At 47.1% G+C, this 27748-nt stretch overlaps 1 protein-coding gene across 2 annotated transcripts in view; it reads left to right on the top strand.

Annotated features, from left to right (window-relative positions):
* Window positions 1-5002: 5002 nt before the first annotated feature.
* CMBL (carboxymethylenebutenolidase homolog) overlaps window positions 5003-27748 on the top strand; it is an 83708-nt gene continuing 60962 nt past the window's right edge. The window contains exons 1-2 of one of the 2 annotated variants that reach the window (XM_029590036.1): window positions 5003-5156; window positions 22830-23047. In XM_029590036.1, the coding sequence (XP_029445896.1) occupies window positions 22833-23047 (215 nt within the window). In that variant the 5' untranslated portion in view covers window positions 5003-5156; window positions 22830-22832. The remainder of the gene's footprint in view (window positions 5157-22829; window positions 23048-27748) is intronic. The other variant, XM_029590035.1, reaches the window with a different exon arrangement.

Below are 27748 nucleotides of genomic sequence, written 5' to 3'. Positions count from 1 at the left end.
CGATGGGTATCGGCAAGAAGCAGCAAGCTGGACTGAGGATGAGGGCAGACAGAGGCCTTGTGACATAGAAGACTCAAGACATCGCGAGAAGACTCTGCAAGTGGATGAGGATCTTGGAAGAGTCTTAACGAGACAAGGAACTTGGAAGACTCTTGGGCCAGATGAGAAGCTGGGAAGGTTCAGACATTGGCACTATCTCTCAGGGCGCCCTACACAGTCCACCCGTGGGACTGGTCGCGGACCACCCTGTCCCACTGCACGCCCTACACAACCTGACGAGACTGGTCATGGACCACGCGGAGAGTGGGACAAGCGCAGGAAGGGAATCCAGCTGAGACGAAACTCCAATGACGGGAACAGGAACCGATGGGATGGATTTACCCCAGCAAGATGTCATCTGGAGAACCAAAGGGGCTGGAGGGTCAGGAGGACTCGGAATGAGCAAAGGAGGAGCGGAACCTCGGAACATCAGGAAGTGGAACATCAGGAAGCCTGGACTGGGAACCTCGGAACATGAAGACATTATCATGGACCCTGCCCGCGGGTCCCGTCCCCCCCCCACGAGCAGGCACTCACCATGTTGTTGTCTTCACCCGATGCGGCACGGATGCTGTCGACGTCGGGCCTTGCCGAGCGGCTGAAGCCGCGTACTTTCCTGCTTCTTTGCGGCCCGGAGGCCGCCCGTATTGTCTGCTCTTTACCGCGGCCAGAGCCGCGGACTTTCTACCTTCTTTGCGGCTGGGAGCCGCTGCCCGCCATGTCATCTTCACGGCACAGAGGCCGCAAGCCCAGGCTCGATTGGCGGCTGGAGCCGCCCCCGGGGTCTCCTGCAGCAGCTGGAGCCGCTGCCGTCATCGGGGCCTGCCTCCAGGCCAAGCCCTGCTGCTTCTGACGCAGACGTTCCATGCAGGCTGCTGTCCGCGGTCCTGCACAAGCTCCTGCTTCCTTCCTTAGGCGCCGGCACGTGCCTCTCTACAGGATTTAAAGGGCCAGACACAGGAAGTGTGCTGGCCCCACCTAAGGACTGATTTCCTGCTCCAGCCCTATAAAAGGCTGCTCCGTCACTTCAGTCTTCGCCTTGCATCGGAGTTACTTCACTCTGGAGGCTCCTGCTTGCCAGAGCTCCGTCAGGTCTTCGTGGAGCTCCTCTTTGTTTTGTCTCCTCGTCATGTCACGCCATGTCAAGTCATGTCTTCGTGCCTGAGGTCCTCGTCCAGGTGTCCTGGTGTCTCGTCTTGATCCTCCGCTTCCTGATGTTCCTGGTTCCTTGATGTCTTGCTCCTGTGTCGTCAGCACTCCTGAGCCTTCTGGTCCTGTCGGTCTTTCTCCCTCGGACGACGTCTTTCCCGGGTTGGAGTGGCCTGTAGGTGGACTGGTGTCCTGTGCTCCTGAGCCGTCATGTCCTGCCAGCCGTTGTGGTGCCTCGGACGACTCATGGCTCCGTTGGCGAAGTTCTGCCTCGGCTGGATTCTTCCCTGCGCTTGTCCCGTTCTCAGCGTGGTCCATGACCAGCCTCCTTGGGCTGAGTAGGGCGCCCTGAGAAACAGTGCCAATGTCCTTCCACCAATCTCTCATCTCATTTGGACTTCGTCAAGTTCCTCGTCTCGTCCTGGATGCCGTTGCATCAGTCTTGGTGTCATGTCAACGTCTTGTTCCTGATGTCATCGCATCAACACTGGTCCGGGATGCTGTCGCATCGACCATTGGTCCGTGATGTTTTCGCATCAGCCTTGTTGTCATGTCCACAACTACCTTGGTGTCATGTCTTGTTCCAGCCCTCGTCTCTGATGCCGTCCGCATCAGCCTTGGTGTCATTTCTTTGTCTGCGATGCCATAGCATCGATCTTGGTGTCATGTCTTCATGTCAAGGCCCGTCTGCCCTCATCCTCAGGCTAGGCCTGCTGCTCCATGCCGATCCAAGCGGCATGTCCGAAAGGGCTCGGAATGGTCGGAGGACCATTCAACTTCCAACATCATCATGTTGTTGGCCTTGGGAGCTTGCCGGCCTGGCAGAGGGTCAGACCGTCTGCCATGCTGGAACACGCCGTCAACCCTCGGTTTGGTCCTGGATCCGTCTGGGGTCGGGCTGAGGCCCAAGAGCACATGAAAACACCCCTACGTAACAGAATGCAAGGCCTTTTGAGGCCGCCCTTACGTAACAGACATGGAACATCAGGAAACCACGAAGACTAAGGAAGCAAGACGAGACATGGAGCTCCAACGAAGAACAAAGGACCTGAAGGAGTGCTGGAAGATGAGACTTCCAGTAGCAAGTAACTCCAATGCAAGGTAAGGGAGGACTGAAGGAGAAGCCCTTTTATAGGGCTGAGACAGGAAACCAGGTGGAGCTGACTTCCGGTGGGGCCAGGAGGACCCCACCTACGCTGCCCCTTTAAGAAGGGGATGCGGGCCTGCCCCTTAGGAAGGGGGCAGGACCTTGGAGAGCGGCCACACTGCCGCTTGAAGATGCTGGAGAGGCTGGCAGGCAGGCCCCGACGTCGGCAGCGGCTCCTGCCGCTGCAGGAGGACTTGAAGGCGGCTCCGGCCGCCAGGCAAAACCGGGGACTGCGGCCTCTGGCCGCGAAGATGACACTGTCGTCAGTGGCGGCCCTAGCCGCGTGGAGGCACAGCAGCCAGGCCCGCCGTGCCGGGGAGGCACCTCGAAGTCCTTGGCTCCCGCCGTGGTGAAGATGATGAGCTGACTGCGGCTCCTGCCACAAAGAATGTCGGCGGCTCCGTACTGCGTAGGAGAAGGCAGCACCAGAGGTGAGAGGCCTGCTCGCGGGGAATAGCTCCGTGGGCAGGAATCATAACATGGCTTTCTGAAAAGAGTTAAGACCCTTGACATTCAAGGAAAATATTTTAGCCGCCATTGCTCTACAATCATAGTTAACATTAGAAGATTATGTGTTGTGCCTGAATGCTCCATAAAATGAGTATGAGCAGTCCTCTCTAGCCACATAAAAATAACACAAATATAACATAAATACCCACCCCAAAAAGAATTCTGTATTTGAACTACCTCAACCCCCTGGTAGATCCACCAACTCCTGGGGGACGTTAGTGACTGAGCAATTTAAGAAAAGAGCCAGGGCCCCTGACCCTTCACATGAGACACTAACTAAAGTTAACCAAAACAATTTCCCCACATACTAAATGTTGGCCACAGTAGAAAAGGCTTTCAAAACATGGTGCAAGAAGACTAAAAGGGTATAATCAAGCATATAAACAATTAAAGTTCATGCGGAGAGAGAAAAAATTCAGGACTCCAAAAATAGTCCACCTTGACAAACTGCCGCTGCAGAAAGCTCATATCTTCCATCATCCCTAGCAGAGCAGGAGGTCTCCAATTGCCTGCGTAGTCTCCTTCCACCTTTGCCTGCGCGATGCCATTTTGGGATGTTATTCACCTTTGCCACCTTGGCCACCATCTTTGGGACTGCAAAGGTGAGATATTGGCTTGTTTGAAGGCGACTACCGCTTTTGACACTGTTTTCACTCTGTACGTGATTCCCTTGACCACGAAAAGCAGACCAAAAGGTAAGGTCCATCTGTACCGGAGATGAGCATCCAGCAATGCTTTGGTAACATCTCCCATCTCGAAACATTTGCAGAGAGTAGAAGGCGCTTCCTTGCCAGTTAAAAAATTAGTGACTTTCGAGCATAACTGTGTAGGCAGAGTACAATATCCCGAGTCTTATTATCAGATCTAGAGCCTAGGGCTCTGTGCGCCCGCTCAGTCTTAACTGGGTTAAGATGGCTGCCATCCAGTCCCTCTGTATTGGTCTGAAATGAGAGGATATAAGTGCAAATGTTTTTTGCCACTAATGCTGCATCTTTATAGGTATCAGATTCAGGGATTCCCTTTATCCTTAAATTGCAGCGTCTGGAGCGGTTCTCGATGTCCTCTAGTTTTTCTGCTAGGGTAGCCATATCAGTAGAAACGAGTTTCTGCTGCTCTGAAAGAATTTGTAATACTTCTGTATTGCCATCTGTGTTTCTAATTCATCAACACAGTTACCCAACGCTGACAAGTCCTCCCTTATTTCAGATATAGATTCGAGCAGCTCTTTTTTCTGCTGCTTAAGATCTGACCTTAACTCCATGAACCAGCCCCTCAGCTCTTCTCTTGTCAGGAGTTCTGTAAAGTCAGAAGCTGACGGGGTTGCTGCAGACGCGTTGTCCATGACCAAGTTTGCAGGGGGATCTTCGGCCAGCCCACTGTCAGGCCCGGAGAAATGGGTAGCGTGTCGGGAGAAAGAAAACTGCTTGAGGTCGGCAGTTTTGGAAGCCATCCAATCCAGATAGTAAAATCAAAAAAGCAGCCACAGAACTCTTTGAATATATAATTTTACCAAGGGGAAATTGACAAAAAAGATGATCAGGTTGCCAAACTCAGTGCCTATGCGGCCATCTTGGTTGATCGCCAAAGAGCTCCCCATTTTACACTTTTCTATCAATCGTTTTTTACTTTTTTTTAATATATTGTTAAATGTTGTAAACTTGTATACAGACAATGCAGGAATTTGTGTACTAACATGCAGAATAAAAACTATTTTCACAACTTTTGAATTTTGGGCTACTTTTGGGCTAGATTGGGTGACCAATTGGGCTGAAAATATTTTTGGCATCTGGCAAAGTTTCAGGGTGTGCTGAATACTAGGGAAAAGCACTGTGGTGTGACTTTTTTCTGTCAGGGCTGTTTTGCAAAAATAACCATGGCAAGTAAACTAAGCTCCTAACCCCCATCCTAAATGTAAAAAAAAACCAAACTCCTTTAGGTGCATCTGCTCTTTATTTTTGTCAGGTTCCCTGAATACTCTTGCCTCCACTGTGTGCAAATCTACTTCATGCATATTCATTGTGGATAGTCTGAAAACCCAGACCTGTTTGTGGCTCTCAAGGACCAGAGTTAGCCACCCCTGCATAGACTTAGCCAGTCTCTGGCCACATGATCGAGTAATCGGCAGCTTGTAGAATCGGGCTTTTTGAGGGGAGTGCCTAGTAGTATATGCAGAAGGCATTTTCTCCGGGGGGCGGGAGAGTTTTGGTCTGGATAATTTCCGGAAATTGGGCTCTCGTGTGGCAGGAAGGAGGAACAGAAACTGCAAGGATAAAAGTACAGCCGTGCCAGACGCCGGAACTGCAGGAAGGTGGTAAGAGTTAGAGCTGCAGTTTTCTCTTCTACCCCGGGGGTGGTTCTCGCTGCTGCTCGTGCTGAGTGCAGCAAAGACTCGATCGAGGTCGGGACCCGACTTGGGTTTCCGATCGCTCTTTCTTTCTATGGTATTAAAAAATGCAACTATGCAGACCTGTGAGAAGGGGGGTCTCGTGCTCTTTGCATTATTTCCGTGCAGGGTAATGATAGAAATGCGGGTGTCTGTGCTTGTGCTGTTAGCTTTTAAGTTTGTGGATTAAAAAAAAAAATTGTAAGTGGACAGAGTGAATAAAGAGTCGCTATACAAATGAGCTCGTGACTTACAGGGCTGTATGTTAACTCTTTGGCGTACAAAATAAGCTGTAGGGGACTAATTATATTTTCTTTAATGCAAAACTGGTTCCCTACCGACTAGAAAATAAAGATGCAAAAAATGGCAGGTTTTAAAAAAGACTCTTCTTTTGGCCTTATTCTGTAAACTCCATCGAGATAATAGGACTGAGAATAGCCCAATTCATTTGCTGCAGGAAGATTGTATTTACAGTTAGCAAACTATTGACGGTGTAAAAATCTATCAGTGCTTGGCAGGTTTTATTTAATGCAGCTTATAGTAGTAGTTCTGAAGCAAGGGGGGGGGGAGTAAGTGAATGAAAAGGTATATAGATACAAATGATGATATCATAAGAGGAGTAGATAAGAGAGGGAGGTGGGTCCTGGGATGTTGAAAGGATTGTAGTGAAGCTCCACATAAAAAGTTTGAGAACTACAGCAGCATACCCCAGACTCAGCTGATCCCCAAAAAACTAGAATGTCTTTGATTTTTAACTTTACCTTAAGAAATAAGTATACCCATAGATACAGATTTCTTGTTCATTATGATACTATTGTGAAGAAAATGCAGTAGTTTTGCTTTTAGCGTTCATATCAAAATTGATATACGGTATAGAAGTCTTTCAAAACCGGTAGGGCCGGTGCGAGGCATTAGGTGGACTAGGCAGTCGCCTAGGGTGCCGTTGCTGGACATGAGGGTGATATTCTTTTTAACGCGAAGGTAAGGGAGCTCTGGCAACGCGGGCACTGTGACTGAGGGGAGGGGAATATGAAGGAATATGATGTTGTCATGATGTCATCGCCTAGGGCAGCTGAACACCCTTGCAACTGGTACTGAAAACTGACTTCTGTGATGGGTGAAGGCAGTTTATTTTGCAGGGAAAAATCAATCTAAGGAACATAAGAAATGCCATGCTGGGTCAGACCAAGGTCTACCAAGCTCAGCATCCTGTCTGACAGCCTGGCTAGTTTTGAAATTCCTTGGCTGCAAAAGTTAAAAGAGAACTGTATCATAGGGTAAACTAACTGATTAGAACTACTATAGAAAGTTAATAAATAAACTTAAGTGTCTAAGTTATGACTAAGCAAAAATTAAGCCAAACCAAAGAAACAAACATATCCCTAGAACAGGGGTCAGGAACCTTTTTGGCTGAGAGAGCCATAAACGCCACATATTTTAAAATGTAATTCCATGAGAGCCATACAATATGTTTAAAACTAAATACAAGCAAATGTGTGCATTTTATGTAAGATCACACTTTTAAAGTACAATAAGTCTCTGAAAATATTACACCAGGCCTTAAGACACCAATACATCTCCTATTAGGAAAACGGACCAAGTCAGGCTGCTATAGAGTCCTACACAGAAACTACACGCCAGCAGAAAACCTCACCTGAATCACGTGCTGTCCCTCACCTAACATAGAATAAAGAGACCAAAACGCATAACAAGAAGCATGCAGACAAAAACTGAATTGGAAACTGCAACAAGCCAGAGTCTCTGTATGCAGTGTAACAAAGGAAAAAAGAAACATCACACATCCTTATAAAACAAATCAAGAAATATAAAATCATCAGCAGTAAAACTGTACTAACAAAAAGAACATATTTCGAAACAGCTGATGAGTGGATTATCCAATAATTAAAAACTCATATAAAACATTTCCAGATACCAACAAAATATTTCAAAATAGCAGACACAAAGATCCAGTAATGAAAAATAATAAGGATACAAAAATTTTTTTGCTCTGCATACCTGGGAACGTTTGATATCCAGGTGTCCTGAGATTGTTCTGAATTAGCGGGAGGTGGGGTGGTTTGCTTGGAACTTTCTCCTCTCTCAGTCACATACCAGCGCTCTCTCTCACACTGGCTCTCAATGACACACCTATACACACATGCTCTCAGTCACTCACATATACAAATGTTTTTTCTCTCTCACTTATATAGGCTCTTAATTACACATTTACACACATGCTGTCTATCTTTTCACGCTTACACACACACAGGCTTTCAATCACATAAATACATGCTGTCTTTTTCTCTCACACACAGACTCTCATTCACATGCTTACAAACATGTCCTCTCTTTCTCTCATTTACACACAGGCTCTCAATCACATACTCACATGCTCCCTCACCTAAATCAGCTCTCAATCACACACATACACACATGGTCTCTCTCTCTCATTTAAACACAGGCTCTCAATCACATACTCACATGCTCCCTCACCTAAATCAGCTCTCAATCACACAGACACACATGGTCTCTCTCTCTCATTTAAACACAGGCTCTCAATCACATACTCACATGCTCCATCACCTAAACCAGCTGTCAATCAGACACAGACACACATGATCTCTCTCTTACTTATACACACAGGCTCTTAATCATACATACACATGATCTCTCTCACACACAAAGGATCTCAATCATACACACATACTCTTTCAAACAAACAGGTTTTCAATTACAAACTTACACATACAGGTTCCCAATGGTAAACTTACATTCATGCTCTCTCTCTCACAGGCAGGATCTCAATCACAGACATACTCTCTTTCACATATACAGGCTCTCAATCATTCACATACATGCAATCTCTCACTCACACACACAGGATCTCAAACACACATGCTTGCTCGCTCATTCATTCACTCTCTCTCTCCCCCTTCCCCCCCCCGAACTCGCGGCAGCAGCAGCCACCTCCCAACGCTAACCTCCTTCATTTTCAGCCCTCGCGGAGGCGAAGGCGGAGTCCCATCGGCCGCGGTTGAAGATTTTCATTTTCCTCCGAGCCGCGCTGCAGTCTTCTTCCCGTCGGACACTAGCGTGCCTGCGCGGGTCTTCCCGCGCAGGCACCCGATGCTCTCCACTTCCTCTTCCGGGCCGCGGGAAGAAGAGAGCACCGGCGTGCTCTCTTCTTCCCGCGGCCCGGAAGAGGAAGTGGAGAGCATCGGGTGCCTGCGCGGGAAGACCCGCGCAGGCACCCGATGACTCCAGCGCTGGCACCCGGCTGACACCCGATGACTCCCGCGCAGGCACCCGGATGACTCCAGTCGGCGTGCTCTCTTCTCCTCCCCCCCGCGGCCCGGAAGAGGAAGTGGTGAGCATCGGGTGCCTGCGCGGAAGAAGAGACCACGCTAGTGTGGTCTCTTCTTCCCGCGCAGGCACCCGATGCTCTCCACTTCCTCTTCCGGGCCGCGGGGAGGGGGGGAAGAAGAGAGCACGCCGGTGCCGCTGACTCCAGCTGTCCTGCCGCGTTCCGCCCGGGCTGACAGCATTTTAAGCCCGGGCGGCGGAGGACCGGGGAGCAGCTGGGTCAGCGGGGAACCGCGAAGTATGGCAACACTTGTCTGCGAGCCAGATGCAGCCCTCAAAAGAGCCATATATGGCTCGCGAGCCATGGGTTCCCGACCCCTGCCCTAGAAGCAGCCTGGCACACAGGTGGGAGGGAGGGATTATTACCACACCATTTGTTCTATTAATTCTTTTTGATAAAGCTGTCATTCTTTAACTATTTGTATGTCTTTAACTATATATGTCATTCTTTAAATATATTAATGCAATACTCAAAGAATGTTTTTTCAAGATCCACACACTCAAAAAAGCTCAGGGGTGGATTTATCAAAATGCGGTAAGTACCGCATGCGATAGCAAAAGGGGCGTGTTTTATCGCAATTTGCACTAATTACCTGTGCGAAGAGCTAAGTTAGTGCAAATTGCGATACTCTTTTCAGATTCTGCAATAAGTGCCAGACCTGTTGTATTTCCTTCATTCAACCACCAGGGGACCATTGTTGTGAGAGAGAGAGAGAGACTGGCCATAATAGCATGGCCCATTTGTATCCCTATGGTAGGCCCACCTAGTAAGCCGAGGTGGGGTTTAGGTAAGAGTGTAGGGGGTTAGGGGCCACTTTGACATTCTACGTGACACCTACGAACAGAACAGTGGTCTCTTGTGAAGATTTGCTGGCCTTCGGAGTGAGGAAACTCACTCCAAGATGAGATTTGGGCAAACATTGCCCAAATCTCATCTTGGAGTGAGTTTCCTCACTCCGAAGGCCAGCAAATCTTCACAAGAGACCACTGTTCTGTTCGTAGGTGTCACGTAGAATGTCAAAATGGCCCCTAACCCCCTACACTCTTACCTAAACCCCACCTCGACTTACTAGGTGGGCCTACCATAGGGATACAAATATAGAAACATAGAAATGACTGTAGAAGAAGACCAAACGGCCCATCCAGTCTGCCCAGCAAGCTTCACACATTTTTTTTCTCATACTTATCTGTTTCTCTTAGCTCTTTGGTTCTATTTCCCTTCCACCCCCACCATTAATGTAGAGAGCAGTGATGGAGCTGCATGCGATAAGCCCTTAACGCATGCGATAACGCCTTACCGCATTTTGAAAAATGACCCCCTTAAACCTCTACTACACTTTTCTGACTTCCGTACTGTTTTACAAGCCATGGTCTTTTCTAAAATTGACTACTGTAACGCACTTCTATTGGGCCTACCCAAAAACTCCATCCAACCGTTACAAATACTGCAGAATACTGCAGCTCGTATCCTCACCAACACCACCTCAAAGAAACACATTACCCCTATTTTAAAGGAATTAAACTGGCTCCCCATTCACTCTCGCATACAATACAAGACACTATCACTCATCCACAAAGCCCTCCACAATCCAGAAATGAACTGGCTCACTAATTCTTTACAATTTCATACTTCTAACAGACCTACTAGAAATCCTTACATAGCCACTCTGCAAACTCCTTCACCAAAATTATTTAATTATGCATCTACTAAAGCCCGTGCCCTTTCCCTAGCTGGCCCAACGTTATGGAATTCCATGCCTACCGAATTACATCTTGAACTATCCCCTAAGATATTCAAACAAAAACTCAAGACATGGTTATTCACTCAAGCCTACACATGATCCCCACATGCTCCTCTACAACCGCTACAACCTTCATCTGCCTCTCCCCCATTTCATAATAATTATTGTCTTTAATGTGTCTCCCCCTCCATGCTCATCCGTTCTATCCTTGTACCCTAATTAATCCTCTATGCAACTGCTACGCGGTTTTATCTGTGCCTGTTTCTCCGCTCTTATGCTTTCTCGAAAATGCAACGCCTTTTATTGCCTTTCAATCCCAAATTTATATTTTCCTTTTCCTGCCCAGCTTCCCTATGTTTCTCCGTCAACCTAAGTTTTATAATTATTACCGTATAAGGTTTGCCTTTAAATTATATCATTGTTTTGAGGTTTAGTTACTTTTTGTATTAGTTCAACTATTTTTACCTTGTTCCATGTATAATGCTACGGCATATGTTATTCGTTCTCTGTACACTGACACGATATCTCTGATGAGTGGCGGTATATAAAAACCAATAAATAAATAAATAACTAAATGCCACAAAAGCAAGGGTCCTAGATGTTAGGAAAACTAACTTTTTGTTAAAATGGGAGAATACATCAAGAAATCCTTAGCAGGATGGGGAAATCTAAGGGAAGTTGAAGTGGGCAAAACTAAAAGGAGATATTATAAAGTCATCTAACCTTTTTATTAGGAAAGTAAATAAAGGAAAGACAAAAAAGAGGCCATTATGGTTTTCTAAAAAAGGAGCTGAAAAGGTAAGAGGGGTCATTCCATACCAAGTGGACCAGGGGGTCCACGCTCAACCTCCTCCAAATAGAACAAAATTTTGCAAAGATGTTTTTTAGGCTCTCAAACAAAACCAAACTAAATTTTTCACCTGGATCTCCATTGGTTGGAGAGCTAGAGGCAGTTGAATGGAGGTCATCTCTGGGTACCATGCTCTGTGCAACCTAAAATCGCCATTTTCTTAGCTGACGGACAGATGGATCCAAAACCAGTGAGTTACACACCTCTACCAGCAGATGGAGGTGGAGCAAAGCTGACATCACAGTATATATACCCCTGCAGTGACATCAGCCTGCCACTATTCTCCATCTCCAGCAGATGGTGGATGTGCTTCTCCCTACTGGGGATAGCTTAAAAATTTTAAAGGAGAAAAGAAGAAGGAAAATTAGTTGCCCCGTTCTCCTGTGCTCATACCGTATGGTCCCTCCCTCACTTGAGAATTCCTGAGGTGATTTCTTTGGATCTTTCCCTCAGATGAGTGCCTTGGTCCAGTAGCTGTTCTTTCCACCAGCATAGACTTAGCTATAAAAAAACCCAAAAAAACCCAAAACGGCTGAAAGGCAAGTGAGTGCAGGGGACTGAGCGTGGCGGTGAAGGTCCTTGCCCTCTCCTTCCACAGCCAGAGACCAACCTTGTACTCAGCTGGGACGGGCTGAGCTAAAAAAAAGGGGGGGGGGGGGGTAGGAATTCCTCTTTTCCTCTTATTCCCTCTCCCCCGGTCTCTGGGTTCGGCATGCTGATTTGACAGTTGTTCCCACCACCAGGGGAGCTTAAGCGAGCAGGTTGACCAGCCTTTTTTGGCTAGGTCCCGCTCTCAGGCTTGTCTTGTTAGCTGCATGGTAGGCCGCCGTGGTGTTTTCACCTATCTTTCAGTGCACAAGGCTGCCCTCTTCAGTTCCATTGGTTCGTACTTGTGCATCTGGCTGTGCGTCCAGCTGTGCATCCAGGTTGGGCGCCTACCAGGGCGCTCAGTTGTGCAAGCACAAACATGCACACACTTATTTGTGTGCACTATCTGATCGCATTGGTTGGAGCTCAGTTTGTGCGCTATCAAGGCACAATGTTGAGCCCCTAAATTTTGGAAGCTTAAATTTTGGGTGCCTAGTTTTTGCAGCGCGAACACAGCTGGGCGCATTATTTTCAGATGCTTGTTAGGGCGTGTTGACCGATTGATGGCGCCCATAGCAAAGAAGCATAAGCACCTTGCCCTATGTGTTACTTGTCATATTCGGGCATCCCAGCCTGGCGTTCCCTCTGTGTCAGTGCTGTTTGGAGGCTCAGGGAGAATTGCCTCCGTCTGATTTTACTAAGCCCGGTTTTTCTCAGCCTGGTGCAGGAATGGAAAGAGAGCTGCCAGAGGTGTCGCCTGATTTTGGGACTCCCCTAACTGCTTCGTCAGTGGGGGAAGGTAGTTCGGTGGGCACAGGTCCAATGCCCCCTGGTTTTGGCATGGATCCCTCTGGCTTTTATTGGATAGAACTTTTTCAAGGACTTTGTTCAGGTGCAGTCCTCGGCCCCGGCCAATCTTGACAGGTCAGGATCGCAGGCTGCGGATAAGCGTCGGAGTAAGCCTAGATCTGCTGCGGGTCTCCCCGATAGGGAACCAGATGGCACGGATGATGAAGCCGATCCTTCCTCCCTGGACGGTGGGGAAATTCCTCAGGGATTGGAGCCATATAGAACTATGTTGCGTTTCTTTCATAGAGAGGAGTTACCGGCTCGGATTTCCCAGACGTTGACTATGCTGGGAGTTCCAGAGGCTGAATCCATGTCTGAGCCAAAGAAAGATCCCAATTTGATTTCTTAGCTTAAAGCCTCTTTTTTTTGCTTCCTTATTATGGAGGCCATTCAAGAATTGATTGAACTTGAATGGGATGCCCAGGAAGCTAATATTTAAGGGGGATGAGTCTTGGAAGGACTGTACCCCTTGGATCCAGCTACGAGAGAGCAATTGCATTTTCCGAAGGTGGATGTGCTTGTGTCTGCCATTACCAAGCGGACGACTATCCCTGAAGAAGGGGGAGCGGTCTTGAAAGATACACAGGAATAGGAGAATTGAGGCTATCCTTAAGCAGGCTTTTAAAGCAATGGCAATGAATTTGCAGATAGCTTCCTGTTGTTTCCTGGTGGCTCGCTGTTTACTTCTTTCTCAGGAGTTCAATGAATCTGGTGTGAATTCCAGGGCAGTGATGGAACCAGCAGCCGCCTTTTTGGCAGATGCGGGCTGCGATTTGGTTTGCACTTCGGTTGGAGAAGTGGCTTCAGTAATAGCGGCTAGGTGTCAGTTATGGCTGAGAAATTGATCAGCCGATACAACCTCGAAGGCTAACCTTATGAAGTTACCATTTAAAGGCTCGCTCTTATTTGGGAGCAAGCTGGAGAAAATGGCCAATAAGTGGGGTGAGTCCTCGGTTACCAGAGGATAAGAAACTGGTGCCGCACTCCTTCAGCACGAGACGTTATAAAAGGGGGTTCAGATGTTTTTGATCCTACAGAGGACTCAACCTTTATGTAGCTCTCAGTCTTTTCATCCCAGGCAGCCCAGATGGGGTGCAGACTTGGGTGGTTGAGTACCCCGAGCCTCCCAATGAAGGTTTGCCTACCCACCCCTGGGAACAGGAGATAGGAAGTCACCTTTCTTTTTTTTTTATTGGAGGTGGGTTGAGATCGCATCAGATCTTTGGGTTCTGGAGGTAATAAGAGATGGCTATGCGCTGGATTTTCACAATGTTCCTCAAGATGTTTTCATGGTGTCTCCCTGCAGCTCTCTGCAGAAGAGACATTATCAAGACTCCTCATCCTGCAGGCTGTGGTTCCAGTGCCCACGTCTCAATAAAATACGGACCGATTACTCCATTTATTTAGTTGTGCCCAAGAAGGAGGGCTGTTTTTTCTCTAACCTAGATGTCAAAGGGGTCAAAAGGATCTGGACTTGTCCGAGGCGTACCTTCATATTCCTAACCAGCTAGAGCACCAGTGATTTCTGCATTTTGCGATTTTGGGGAGCCATTACCAGTTTTGAGTGCTACCTTTTGGTTTGGTCACTGTGCCCAGAACTTTTTTCCAAGATTATGGTGGTGGTGACAGCAAAGCTGGAAGAGGATGGGATTCTGGTACACCTATACTTAGATGATTGGCTGATTCAGGCCAAGAGTCTGGAAGAGAGCCTTCGTGTCTTGTGCAGGGTGACTTCCTTGTTGCAGGAACTAGGTTGGGTAGTGAACCTGGCCAAGAGCAATTGTTGACCATCACAGTCACTGGACTATGTTTGTGATCGGTTCGACAGAAAGCAGGGCAGGGTGTTCCTGCTGGAGGGCTGCATTCTGAAGCTGATAGTGCAGGTGTGTCTATTGACAAACACAGTATGTCTGACAGTGGGGTCTTATCTACAGGTACTTGGCTTGATGGCGGCAGCCCTGCAGGTGGTGCCGTGGGTGAGGGTGCATGCGTGTTCTCTTTAGCGCACTCTGCTGTCTCTTTGGAACCCACGGTCTCAGGACTATTTGATTCGGCTCCACCTACCGATGGTCTGCTCTCAACTGCAGAAGTGATTACAAGTGGATCATCTAAGAAAAGGGGTTTCCCTAAGATCACCAAATTGGCTAGAACTCACCACAGATGCGAGCCTCCAGGGTTGGGGAGTTCACTGTCAGGAGCTGATAGCGCAAGGGCCCTGGAGTACAGAAGAGTCTCTTTGGAGCATCAATTTGCTAGAAGCCCAGTTGGCATGCTTGCGATTTGGCGACCGATTGCAGGGTCGAGTGCTCCGGATAATGTCGGACAGTGCTATGACAGTGGCTTACATCAGTTGGCAGGGAGGAACCAAAAGCCAGCAAGGTCGCAGGAAATAGTCGAACTTATGGAATGGGCAGAAGTGCATCTTCAGGAGATCTCAGTCTCGCACACTGCGGGAAAAGACAATGTAAAAGCCGACTTTCTCAGCAGACAGAATCTAGATCCAGAGAATGGGATCGGTGTGGGCCTTCTATTTCTGGACCTGTTGGCGACTTCTCGCAATGCAAAGGTTCCTCGCTTCTTCAGTTGCAGGAGACAGAAGTCCTTGGGCATTGAGGCCCTCACACAGGAGTGGCTGGAGGACAAGCGACTGTATGCCTTTCCCCCGTGGCATATGTTAGGCAGAATAATTTGGAAGATAGAGAGTCACATGGGGATGGTGCTTCTCGTGGCAACAGATTGGCCCAGAAGACTGGTATGCAGATTTGCAAAGGCTCCTAGCGGACTCTCCTCTCCGAATTCCAGCTCACAGGAATCTGCTTTGGCAGGTTCTTCATGAAGATCCAACTCGATTTTGTCTTACGGTATGGCCCTTGAGAGGGGCTGAAATGTGGATATTCTGCTGTGGTGATTGCCCCCTTGCTATGAGCAAGAAAGTTCTCCACTTCCTTAGCCTATGTGCAGATTTGGCGAGTGTTTGAGGCTTGGTGTAAAGATCGAGTGGTTCCTCCTCATTCAGTTAAGAGCCTACTCATTGTGGAATTTTTGCAGGATAGATTGAGTAAAGGGTTGGCCTTTAATTCATTAAAGGTACAAGTGGCGGCTCTTGCTTGTTTACCCAGACTGAATTACATAGTCTGGGTAAACAAATAAACATGGGTGTAGCTTGCTTATTGTGGCAGTTACTATCCCTAACTAATAGACAGGCCGATTCAGTAAAGTCCACGCGCGCACCGGCCACTAGACGGTGCACGCGATTCAGTATTTAAATTAGGCCCGGCGGTAAAAACGGGAAAAGGAGGCACTAGGGACACTAGTGCGTCCCTAGCGCTTCCGTTTTGACAGGAGCAGCGGCTGTCAGCGGGTTTGACAGCCGACGCTCAATTTTGCCAGCATCTGTTCTCGAGCCTGCTGACAGCCATGGGCTCAGAAACCGGACGCCGGCAAAATTGAGGGTCTGGTTTTCAACCCGACAGCTGCCAGCCGACTTCCAATTAAAAAAAAAAATGTTTTTTAACTTTTTTTACTCTTCGGGACCTCCGACTTAATATCGCCATGATATTAAGTCGGAGGGAGCACAGAAAAGCAGTTTCTACTGCTTTTCTGTGTACTTTCCCGGTGCCGGAAGAAATTAGTGCCTACCTTTGGGTAAGCGCTAATTTCTGAAAGTAAAATGTGCGGTTTGGCTGCACATTTTACTTTCTGAATCGTGCGCTAATACCTAATAGGTCCATCAACATGCATTTGCATGTTGAGGGTGCTATTAAGTTCGGCGGTTCGGCCTGTAAGCTAGATATTTCACTTAGATGCAGTTCCAACACTGCTCTCTACATTAATGGCGGGGGTGGAAGGGAAATAGAACCAAAAGGTTACTAAGGGCCAAGAGTAACAGATAAATATGAGAGAAAAAAAAAGTGCGAAAGCTTGCTGGGCAGACTGGATGGGCTGTTTGGTCTTCTTCTGCTGTCATTTCTATGTTTCTATGTAAGTGAATGGTGGACCCAGGTCTGCTTATCCAGATGTGGCCTGCTTCTTAAAAGGAGTTAAGCATCTTCATCCTCCCTTGCGGTTGCTGGTGCCTTTGTGGAGTCTTAATCTAGTTTTGGATTTTTTGGCAGGCCCTACTTTTCGACCGATGCATAGCCTTTCCTTGAGGTTACTGATCTTAAATATGGTGTTTCTTGTGGTAATTTGTTTGGCGCAAAGGGTTTCTGAACTGCAGGCCTTGTCTTCCATGGAAACCTTTCTACTGGTGACTCCGGGAATAATACAGCTGCGTATTGTTCCTTCATTTTTGCCAGAAGTGGTCTCGGATTTCCACTTAAATCAGTCAATTTTCCTGCCGTCTCTGGACAGGGAAGGAGATGTGGAGTAAGATTGCCTGTTATGGCCCTTGGATGTCAAGAGACTTATTTGGAGGTTTCTAAACCTCTTAGGAAGACTGGTTTCCTGTTTGTTCTCCACAGTGGGTGTAAACAGAGCAAGTGGGCATTGTGGGCTATGATAGCCTGCTGGATTAAGGAAGTAGCCACAGCCGTGTATATGGATGCTGAGCAGATGTTGCCTAGTCAGGTTAGGGCTCGTTCCATTAGGGCTCAGGCAGTGGATGGAGGTTAGATTGTCTTCCATCGACATTTGCTGAGCTGTGACATGGTCCTCCTTACACACCTTTTCCAGGCATTACTGTCTAGATGTACAGGACTGCGAGGTCACCACCTTTGTGCATGCGGTGTTTATTGGACTGCAAATAGCCTCCCGCCCTGTTTGGAAGTAGCTTTGTTACATCCCACTGGTTTTGTATCCACATGTCCACGTGCTAAGAGAGAAGAAATTACTACTTACCTGATAATTTCCTTTTCTTTAATAAGGGCAGGAGGATCTACCTTCCCGCCCTTGAATGTCAGATGTTTGTACTATTGTCCTCCAGCATGGCTGCGTGTTCCAGGGGTTACTGGTAAGTGTTACTCCAGTCCCTAGATTAGTGTTATTACAAACCTTTTCTGAGCTCAGTGTTTCCCTGTTGGCTGAGTGCTGGAATGGTTATCTGTTATTAATCAAGTTTGTTAGTTTGTCCACAGTTGGCTTTTGCAGTGAATACTGGTGGGCTGATGTCACTGCATGGGGGTATATATACTGTGATATCAGCTTTGCTTTCCTAGCGTGTAGCAGATGGACTCAGGACCAATGGGTATAGTGTACTCCTGATAGCAGTTAGAGACGGATCAGATTTCAATCTGACGTCAGCCCTAGTACTTATACTCCTGCAGGAAGTGCAGCTCTTCAGTATTTTCTGTCTCCATAGCAGTTAGGGACTACCTGCACCCTCTCACAGAGTTAGAGTAAATTTAACGAAGAAAACCAGAAACAAGAAGAAATCTTACCTCTACAGACGAGCCCCGCTCTCCTGCGGTGACACCCTCTGGTCCCTCCCTCAGTTGAGAATTCCCGAGGTGATTTCTGTGATCTCTCGGAGGTGAGCCTTGGTCTGGCAGCCAACCCTTGGCGATTTCGGGCGCGGCTGAGAGGCAGCGGGTGCAACCTAGAGCTCGGCGATGAAGGTATTTGCCCTCTCCCCCCGCAGCTGGAGACCGCCCGGAACAAAACTGGGAAGTGCCGAAGACAAGGTAAAGTAGAAATCTTCTTTAAAGCCTCTGGTCTTCGAAGCTCGAGGAGTTGCACAGGTCGCCGGCCGGGACCTGTGCCACCGGGTTGATCCGCCCTAGCAGGGCCAGGCCCTGGTTACATCCAAGGGTCCTCCCACGTGGAGACCCTCCGGGGGGGGGGGGGGGGGGGCGCCATATTGCCCGAATAGTCGCAGTCGCCATTTTGGCCCTGTTCGCCGCCCTGTCCGCTGTCTCGATCCGTGCGCTCAAAGGCGTGCCGTGCGCACAAAATTACCTGTGTGCACAACCTTGCATGCATAAGTACCATGCGCCCTGAGCGCACACAATCCATGTGCACATCTTCGACGCGCTGGAGCGCATAACAAATTTTACGTGCCTACATCCATGGCACCACCAGAAAAGGAGCTCAAGGCTCAGGGCCTTTACCCAGCATGCCACATCAGAGCCGCACAACACAAAGAGGCCAACGCCCTGTATATCCAGTGCAAGGAGGCCCTGGGGGATCCAGCCCAGGCCCAACACCAGTCAGGACTGGGGTTTAGCTCCTCAACCAGTACCAGGACCTAGCCAACCACAGCGGGACCTCCCCTCAATCGGGACCGCCCCAGGGACACAGCACCTCTCAGCTTGGACCCAGTGTCTATCTCCTGGGTGGAATTCTTCAAAGGCCTGCATGCCTTCGTTCACATGCATACGGAGCCCCCGGCAACACGGCCACAGCCTCTATCAGAGGACCTTTATGCCCCGGGCCCCTCTAGGCCCAGAGAGGTGAATCCACTGCCCAGAAGTCCCACTTACGGGGACACGGACAACTCAATCGGAGCCCTTGGAGGAGGGGGAACTCTCTCCGGGGACAGAGCCTCACCGGACCATGAGGAGCTTCTTCACCAAGGACGAGCTTCCAGACCTGGTCACCCACAGCCTGAAGGAGCTTGCTATCCCGGGCACAAGTGCCTCGGGGGAACCTAAGACGAACCCCCTGCTAGAGGGACTCCTTCAGACCTCCCACCATTTTCCTCTCTTACAAGCCGACCAACAGCTAATCGACCTGGAATGGGTTGTACCAGAGTCCACATTCAAAGGAGGACGGGCCCTGACAGCCATGTACCCTCTGGACTCGGCAGCCAAAGACCTTCTGACATGCCCAAAAGTGGATGCCATGTTCTGCGCAGTCTCGGCAATCCCAGTGGAGGGAGGTGCAGCACTCAAAGATGCTCAAGCAGACGTCTGGAATCCATCCTCAAACAGTCATTTGATGTCACCGCTATGTCTCTACAGATAGCGGCCTGCTGCGCCGTGGGTGACACGTGCCTGTCTATCTCAAACCAGGAGCAACACTCATGGAGAAGCCATGGAACCAGCAGTATCATTCCTCGTGGACGCTGCTTCCGACCTGGTGCGCACCGCAGTTAGAGGAGTGTCATCAACCGTGGCAGCCAGGAGGCAACTCTGGCTCCAAAGTTGGTCGGCCGACATGTCTTCCAAATCGAGACTCACAAGGATGCCCTTCAAGGGATCCCTCCTGTTCGGAAGCGAACTAGAGAAACTCGCTAACAAATGGGGCGAGTCCCCACTACCGCGACTACTGGAGGACATGATTTAAGAGAAACCAACGACCCTTCCCCCGATCTTCCAGGGGCAGAGGTTCACAGCGCTTCAACCCATAATAGATCTGAAATTTCATTTTTTAGTTCCTTCAGAACTCTGGGGTGTATACCATCTGATCCAGGTGATTTACTATTCTTCAGTTTGTCAATCAGGTCTACCACATCTTCTAGGTTCACCGGGATTTGGTTCAGTCCATCTGAATCATTACCCATGAAAACCTTCTCCGATACATATACCTCCCCAACATCCTTTTCAGTAAACACCGAAGCAAAGAAATAATTTAATCTTTCCGCGATGGCCTTATCTTCTCTAAGTGCCCCTTTAACGCCTCTATCATCTAACGGTCCAACTGACTCACTCACAGGTTTTCTGCTTCGGATATATTTTAAAAAGTTTTTACTGTGAGTTTTTGCCTCTATGGCCAACTTCTTTTCAAATTCTCTCTTAGCCTGTCTTATCAATGTCTACATTTTACTTGCCAATGTTTATGCATTATCCTATTTTCTTCTGTTGGATCCTTCTTCCAATTTTTGAATGAAGATCTTTTGGCTAAAATAGCTTCTTTCTCCCTTTTTAACCATGCCAGTAATCGTGTGCTCATCCAGTCCCTAGCTTGGGGTACCTAGAATCTTATGTGAGTTAAATTTTTAGAGTTGGTTGAGTACAGTTCTGGTTATCTTTTTTTAATCAAGTTTTTTGCTAGTCTGTCCATTACCTGCTATTAAGTTCACCTAGAGAATAGCCACTGCCATTAGCAATGGTAACATGGAATAGACTTAGTTTTTGGGTACTTGCCAGGTTTTTAAGGTCTGGATTGGCCACTGTTGGAAACAGGATGCTGGGCTTGATGGACCCTTGGTCTGACCCAGTATGGCATTTTCTTATGTTCTTATGCTCGCTCGCTGTCATTTACACACACTCTGGCTCACTCTTTCACTCGCTCCCCCCCCCGAGCACATATGGCAGCTGCAGCAGCCTCTTCCTCCAGTCCTCACAGCCCAAGAAAGAAGAGTCCCATTTGTCACAGGGGCTAATGCAGCTCTGTGTTCTTGTTCATCGCCGGCTGATCATTTTGCACTGAAGTCCCGCCGCACCTATTGCGATCGCCGGCTGCTACTCTAAGCTACTCCTGCTGCTACTTTTGAATGCAGCATGGCCCTTTCTTCTTCCTGCACACCCCACTGTATGTCGTGTCCTCTTCCAGGCCAGGGGTGGGAAGAAGAAAAGGCCATGCTGCAGCTTCTGCTAATGCTGCTGCCGTTCCCGAATGTGCTAATACCTGGGTGGCAACGTCAGCAGTGGAAGAATCTTTTCACTGGGGTGGAGAAGAGGGAGGAAAGAGTAACCATGTCAGTGGGACTGGGAAGTGTGCGACTCACCTGCCTGCACATGGCGACACACTGGTTGAGAATCGCTGTTCTAGAGCAGTGAGCATGTGTGAGCCTGAGAGATAGCAGGTGGGTGAGGGAGCCTGCTTGTCAGCCTGAGAGTGTGTGTCAGTGAGCATGTATGTGAGTCTGAGAGCCTGTGTGTGAGAATAAATGTGTGTGTTTGTACTTTTTTGGTATCTTTATTCTGTATTTGGTGAGAGTCTGTGTTATGCATGTGCGGTATAACCAAGTTGAGGTATTCTGTTAACATGTAGTTTCTGTACAGGAATCATTATCAGCTTGGTTTGTTCTGTTTTCCTAATAGGAGGTGTATTGGTGTTTTAGGGCTTGGTTTAATATTTGAAGTGTTACTTTTTCATAGTTAGGTTTGAGTGCTGGCAGTTAACACTGTCTTAGTTTGGGAGGTTTACTATATTGTAATTGTAATTCATTATACCCAAGGCTTTCTGAGGGCAAAGCCCGTTTTACTTTTTTGCAAGGTTTTTCTAGTTGACACCTTGGCAGTGCATGTAAATATAATATACAGCTGTAAGTGATATTCTCCCTCAGATGGCAGTATTATGAATATTGTTTTTCATGTAAAATCTATTATTAGGAAAGGGTCTAGTATGGAGCTGGGGAAGGGGAGACATAGAATGGTGTTGGGAAGAAAGAACCTGGGGGTTTTTGAGTAAGATTATTGAATAACAATGTAAATGAAAGCAATGAAAGTTAAGTATTTTGTTGCTTCTTTCATTTGCAAAACAATTGAGTTCTGACTTCTTTCCCAATTTTATAATCCAGTGACACCATCAGAAAAATCTCACTCTTTTTGGCTTTAAGTCTGATTTATTGAAACATTAAATCTCACTTTTTGGGATGAAGGGCTTGGGTGGAGAGGGAAAGTCAGGCAATTAGGCCTGGAAGGGAAAATCAGTCCATTTTGCCAGAGAGTTTGGGGGAGGGAAGGGAAGCAAATGTACCTTTACTGAATCCCCTGTTTGGAATGTCACTGCATGCCACGGTTTCCAAATCATCTGCTTTAATTTAAGACACCCTTGAGGGTTCAAACATTCTGACTGCATTCTCTGGCCACTCCAGCCTCACCTGGCCCTCTTGTTTGGTTCAGGACAAGAGGAGAGGTGGGGGAAGGGGGGTAACAACAAGAGAGGAGTGGCCGGTTTAGGGAGCAGAAGCCTTTTACCTTTGCTCTTCTCCAGCCTTGCCATCCTTCTCCTGTTCCCTACAGGCTGCTTTTGTGAGGGGAGGGGCTGGTGGCAGAGAGAGAGAAAGAGAGAGACCCCAGACTGAAGGCAGGCACCCTGTAGCTTTCTTCAGATGACTGAATTAAGAGGGGAGGAGTTTCAAAAATGTTGATTGTGCAGCAGGTTGTAAAATTTGTGACTACAAGCTAATGATGCGGTTTCTTCCATGCGCCTGGCTACGAAGTTACAGGAGCCTAGGATACTGCATATAATAATTTCCACTTAAGTTATACTGTATGACGGTGGGACTACGAGTTACAATCTTGAGCTGGATTTCTAATTCATACTGCCTTTTACATTTTGCTTGTTGGAAGGTGACTGTCTGTATTTTCTTTCTTCTTATAGCAAATGGCAAATGAAGCATGCCCTTGCCCTTGTGACATCGGTGACAAGTTTGAATATGGGGGGCTTGGCCAGGAAGTGCAAATTGAGCATATCAAAGCATACGTCTGCAAACCACAGAGCAGCTCAGATAAAGCAATCATTGTAATACAAGATATATTTGGCTGGAAACTGCCAAACACCAGATACATCGTTGATATGCTTGCAGCTAATGGATACATGTAAGTCCCACTCTCAGAATGGACTGAGAGAGAAAGGAAATCCTGTTTGTTAGATCAATTAAATAAAAGAATTTGGTCTGTGCATTATAAAGGGGCTCTTGCCTAGGCTTTCAGGAAATGAGTGAGAAAATGGATTCATCTAATATTCCTATACTCAGATATTTGTAATTAGAACATTTAATGAGCAAAGCACCTTAGAAGTATTGCAGTAGGCAGAGTACTAAGTTGTTCTGAGTATCTCTTGATGTCTGAGCCACAGAGTAAAAGTCTGGTTTCTAAACTCTATGCTTTATTACCAGAAAATTTCTTATCTAAAAATATAGGTGTATAAAAACAAGCAGAACCTTCTATTAATATTGCACAAACAATCAGAAGAAGCACGCAATTCACAGCACTCGCTATGATTTCTAGCAAGCAATCTCAAGAACACAGCATCAGACAAACGGTGCTAAAATTTCCAGGAACCTGTCTCTTGCCACCCAGTGGGCGGCAGACAGTGTCAGGTAAAGCACCTTTTGAAATCATTCATTTGCTAGTCCAGTGTAATGCTTCGATCTATACCCTTAAACACTAAATTGTTGAAGAAATGTAAACTTAGCTCTTTATTTCTTTTCCAGTTTCACTGAGACCAAGATTGTAAACCGTTCAACGCATAGTGTTGTGCGCCATCACTGATGCAATATGCCGGTAATATTGTGACCCCCATCCCCACTCTGAGGCAGGCGAATTGCTCATCGAAACATGGGCCTATGTCAGGCCGGGTGATTGAAACATTGACACAGCATCTGTGATGGCGCACAATGCTATGAGTTGAATGGTTTACAATATTGGTCTCAGTGAAACTGGAAAAGAAACAAAGAGCCAAGTGTTCATTTGTTCATCATTTTGGGTTTAAGGATGTAGAGGAATCTAATACCCATTTTGTTTTAAAATGTACTTAACGATACTTAATTTCCTGCACTAGGCAAATGACATTTTCATCTTGAAATCAGTAATAAAGATGAACTACTGAAACTCCTTGCAGAGGAAAAGACTGACAGTGGTTATCAATTCCCACCAGCGCTGGCACCTCTGGGGTCCCTTCCTCGGGTTTCCGCCTTCGCCAACATCATCCAGCAGGGCCAAACCTTTAAACAGGCCACTTTTGTGGGTCCTCCTGCAGGGCCGCGCTGAGGGGTGTGCCCCTCTGTGCACTCCAGCGCAATTTCCTAAACATCCTTTCTCTGCCATCGATAACTCATCCTTCCAACTGTAAATAGCCATCCAATGCTTTGTTTCTTGAAACATTGGACTTTCTCAGACCTATGTTCAACACCCAAATTGGGCTACTGTTTTAAAGCTCCTGAATGTGCTTACCCCATTTAGGGAAACTATCTTGTGTCTTAACTGTGCTCAGTCCCCAAACTGAGAAACCCTTATAATGTTCTGTCTTCTCCCTTATCTGGAGATAGTTCATATTGCGAATATAGCGAATATATAGAATATCTCCACTTCTGCTTTTAAGCCCTCCGCAATATTGCTTACTAAGATATTGCGTGGAACCGGCTCCAAAACTCCTGAGGCACCGCACTAATCACCTTTCTCTTCCATTTACCATTGTCTTCTGTCATCTGCCAATCAACCAATTTCTAATCCAGTCCACCATCTCAGGATCCACTCCCAGAATACTCATTTTATTCATGAACCTCCTGTATGGGACAGTAGCAAAAGCTTTGCTGAAATCCAAGTAATAGTCCTGGGGGAATTCTGCGCTACTGCGGAGTGCAGAATTTGCGCAAAATTCCCCCTGCGCAGAATTGCCAAATTCTGCACAGAAAATGGCGGAGGAGACCCCGGCATGCCGCGAACGGAGTGCACGAAGATGAAGGCCCCAGTGCGCTGTTCGTGGCAAAAATTAAGGCCCCCATGTGCCACGAACATAGTGTGTGCCGCTTGTGGCAAAGATGAAGGCCCTGGTGAGAGTGAATGTGTGTGGAGAGAGGGAGAGGAGTGTGAGAAAGGAGAGGGGGGTGTGGGGGAGGGGAAGGTGAGAGAACAGGGAGAGGGGTGTGAGGAGAGCAGGGGAGTGAGCAGGAGGGTGTGAGAGAGAGAGAGCATGGGAGGTGAGGGGGAGGCGGGGGATGGTTGAGTGTGGGTGCCAGAGAGAGAGGGAGCCTATATGAAGAGATTGTGAAGGAGCGTGTATGTGTGAGAGAGATTGGGAGCTTGTATGTATGAAAACAGGATTGTGTGTTTGTGAGGGTGCTAGCTTGTGTGAAGGGATTGTGTATGTGTGAGACAGAGCCTGTGCGAAGGGGTGCATGACAGAGAGACATAGGTAGCCTGTGTGAGGATGTATGTATGAGAGAGAAAGGGAGCTTGTGTGGGTGTGTATGCAAGAAAGAGGGCCCTGTATGAGGGTGTGTGTATGTGTATTAGAGAGAGGGAGCATGTATGTGAGAGAGGGAGGGACAGAGGGAGCCTGTGTGAGGGGCAGTACTGAGAATGGGGTCAAACTCTGGGCCTGGTGATAGAGTGGAAGGGGTTGAGCCTAGGTGGAGGGGAGAGATACTGGCAGGTGGAGGAGTTGGGGCCTGAGAGGGCGAAGTGGCCAGGGGAGTAGGGAGAGCGAATGGAAGGGACACTCTTAGAGTGAGTTTCTAGGGAAATTCTGCATATCTAAGTAATATCTTTTTTCTGTATTAATTTAAAATGTAATTACTTAAAGACTGTCATGAAAATTATGTTGTTTTGACCAATATAAAATTTGCAGAATTTTAAGTTTTTGTGCGCAGAATTTTAAAATTTTTTGCGTAGTATTCCCCCAGGAGTAAAGTAAACTACATCTAGTGCATGCTCTTGATCTAATTCTCTAGTTGCCCAATCGAAAAATAATTGATCAAGTTTGCTTGACATGACCTTCCCCTGGTAAAACCATACTGCCTCAGATCCTGCAACAAATTGAATTGTACATAATTCACCGTCTTTCTCTTTAGCAGAGATTCTATTAATTTTCCCACGACTGAGGTCAGGCTATCCAGCGTGTAGTTACCAGCTTCCTCTCTGTTACCACTTTTTGTAAAGAGGGATCATGGCTGCCCTTCTGCAGTCTTATGACATTGCTTCTGTTTCCAAGGCTCTATTGAGCAGATCCTTCAATGGTCCTACCAAAGCTCTCTGAGCTGAGATATCTTGCCAGATAAGGAACGTTTGGTGGTCCCAGCCTACCCGTTTGTGCCTGCCCACTGCGATGCCACATATCTTGCTCAATTTGTGATAATCTCCCTGCCCTTAAGATCGCTTTGTATCTGTCTCAAGCATGCTTAAATTTTGCTACCACTGTACTCTGTAAAGTAAATAAATAAATCTACTTAATTTCTTTTGAGCCTCTCTCCCTTCAGCTTCAGATGATGAACCTTTTGTCCTGAATTTCTCATTCTATGAAAAATGCTCCCATTTTACCATTATTAAAGCTTACTAGAAATGTAAATGTTTTGTATCATATCTATATGTATGCACTGTACATAAATTCACATGAATCCCGGATTCTTGATCTGGTGTCATTTTCTCTTGCCAACCAATCGGCTGTTGAACTAGTTGCTAAGCTACCAGGCAGCCACATTGCTAACCAGTGGCTCAAAGTCCCCATTTTGTTTCTCTTCAGGTTGTTGAAAGGAACAAGCATACACACACACACACATCAAGGCAAATGGACAGAGACAGATACCTCATACTCAGATTGACACAGAGACCTCCCAGGGACAGAGCAAGCTTTTTTGCTGCCCTCTGCGAACAATTACTGTGCTGCCCCCCCCCCCCCCCTTTGTCTGTCCTGGGCCCATCCAAAAAAATTCCAGCTCCCTTTAGTGATACAAACTTTGAAAACTGATACCATCTGCCGCCCCCCACCCCCCGTATTAGGTGACCTAGGCGAACCTTATAGATAGCCTTGAACAATGCTGCCCCCAACCTCCCCCACTAGGCCTGCTACACACACACACACACACAATTATGCATTTATAACATTTTACATGAAAAATATCAAAGTACAGTATTCTGAGGTAAAAATATCACTTACATTATATATACATGCACTGCTGTGATGCCAACCAGAAATCCTGTAAAAACACACTTGAAATCCATATGGTATTAGGCCTGTTGTAACGTGTATTGTGTGTGAGCTTGAGCCTCCAAAAGCCCTAAATCATTAATATGCTTACTACGTTGAGGATACCTCACCTCAGTCACACATGCAGAACATAAAGAGACTCTCACCAAATACAGAATACAGCAACCATAAAGTAGAAATATAAACATGACAAAACCTGAACTGGAAACCACAAGAAGCCAGACTCTCTATGCAGTGGAACAATAAAAACCAGAACCATCGTCATTCCTCAAACATCAAACAATATAAGAGAGAAAATAAATACTTAATCATAGTAGTAAAGACTTGCTAATAATAATATTCCAAAAATAGATGACAAAAGATTGAATAATTAAAAACTCACATAGAATTTTTTTAAAGGTCCCAAACTCCAATAAAATATTTCAAAACAGCAAACACATTAAATAACACCTGAAAAATAAAACTAAGAAGGATTTAAAAAATTCACACTCTTCATACCTGAGAACTTTTGATTTCCAGTCACCCTGAGATTGTCGTGGATTAGTGGGTGTGGGGCGCACAAACTTTCTCCTCTTTCATTTGCACACACACAC

The sequence above is a fragment of the Rhinatrema bivittatum genome, chromosome 2 (genome assembly GCF_901001135.1).
Source record: "Rhinatrema bivittatum chromosome 2, aRhiBiv1.1, whole genome shotgun sequence".
NCBI classification, from domain to species: Eukaryota; Metazoa; Chordata; class Amphibia; order Gymnophiona; family Rhinatrematidae; genus Rhinatrema; species Rhinatrema bivittatum.
Note: the sequence above shows the minus strand (reverse complement) of the source record. Positions and strands in the feature narration are given on the sequence as shown.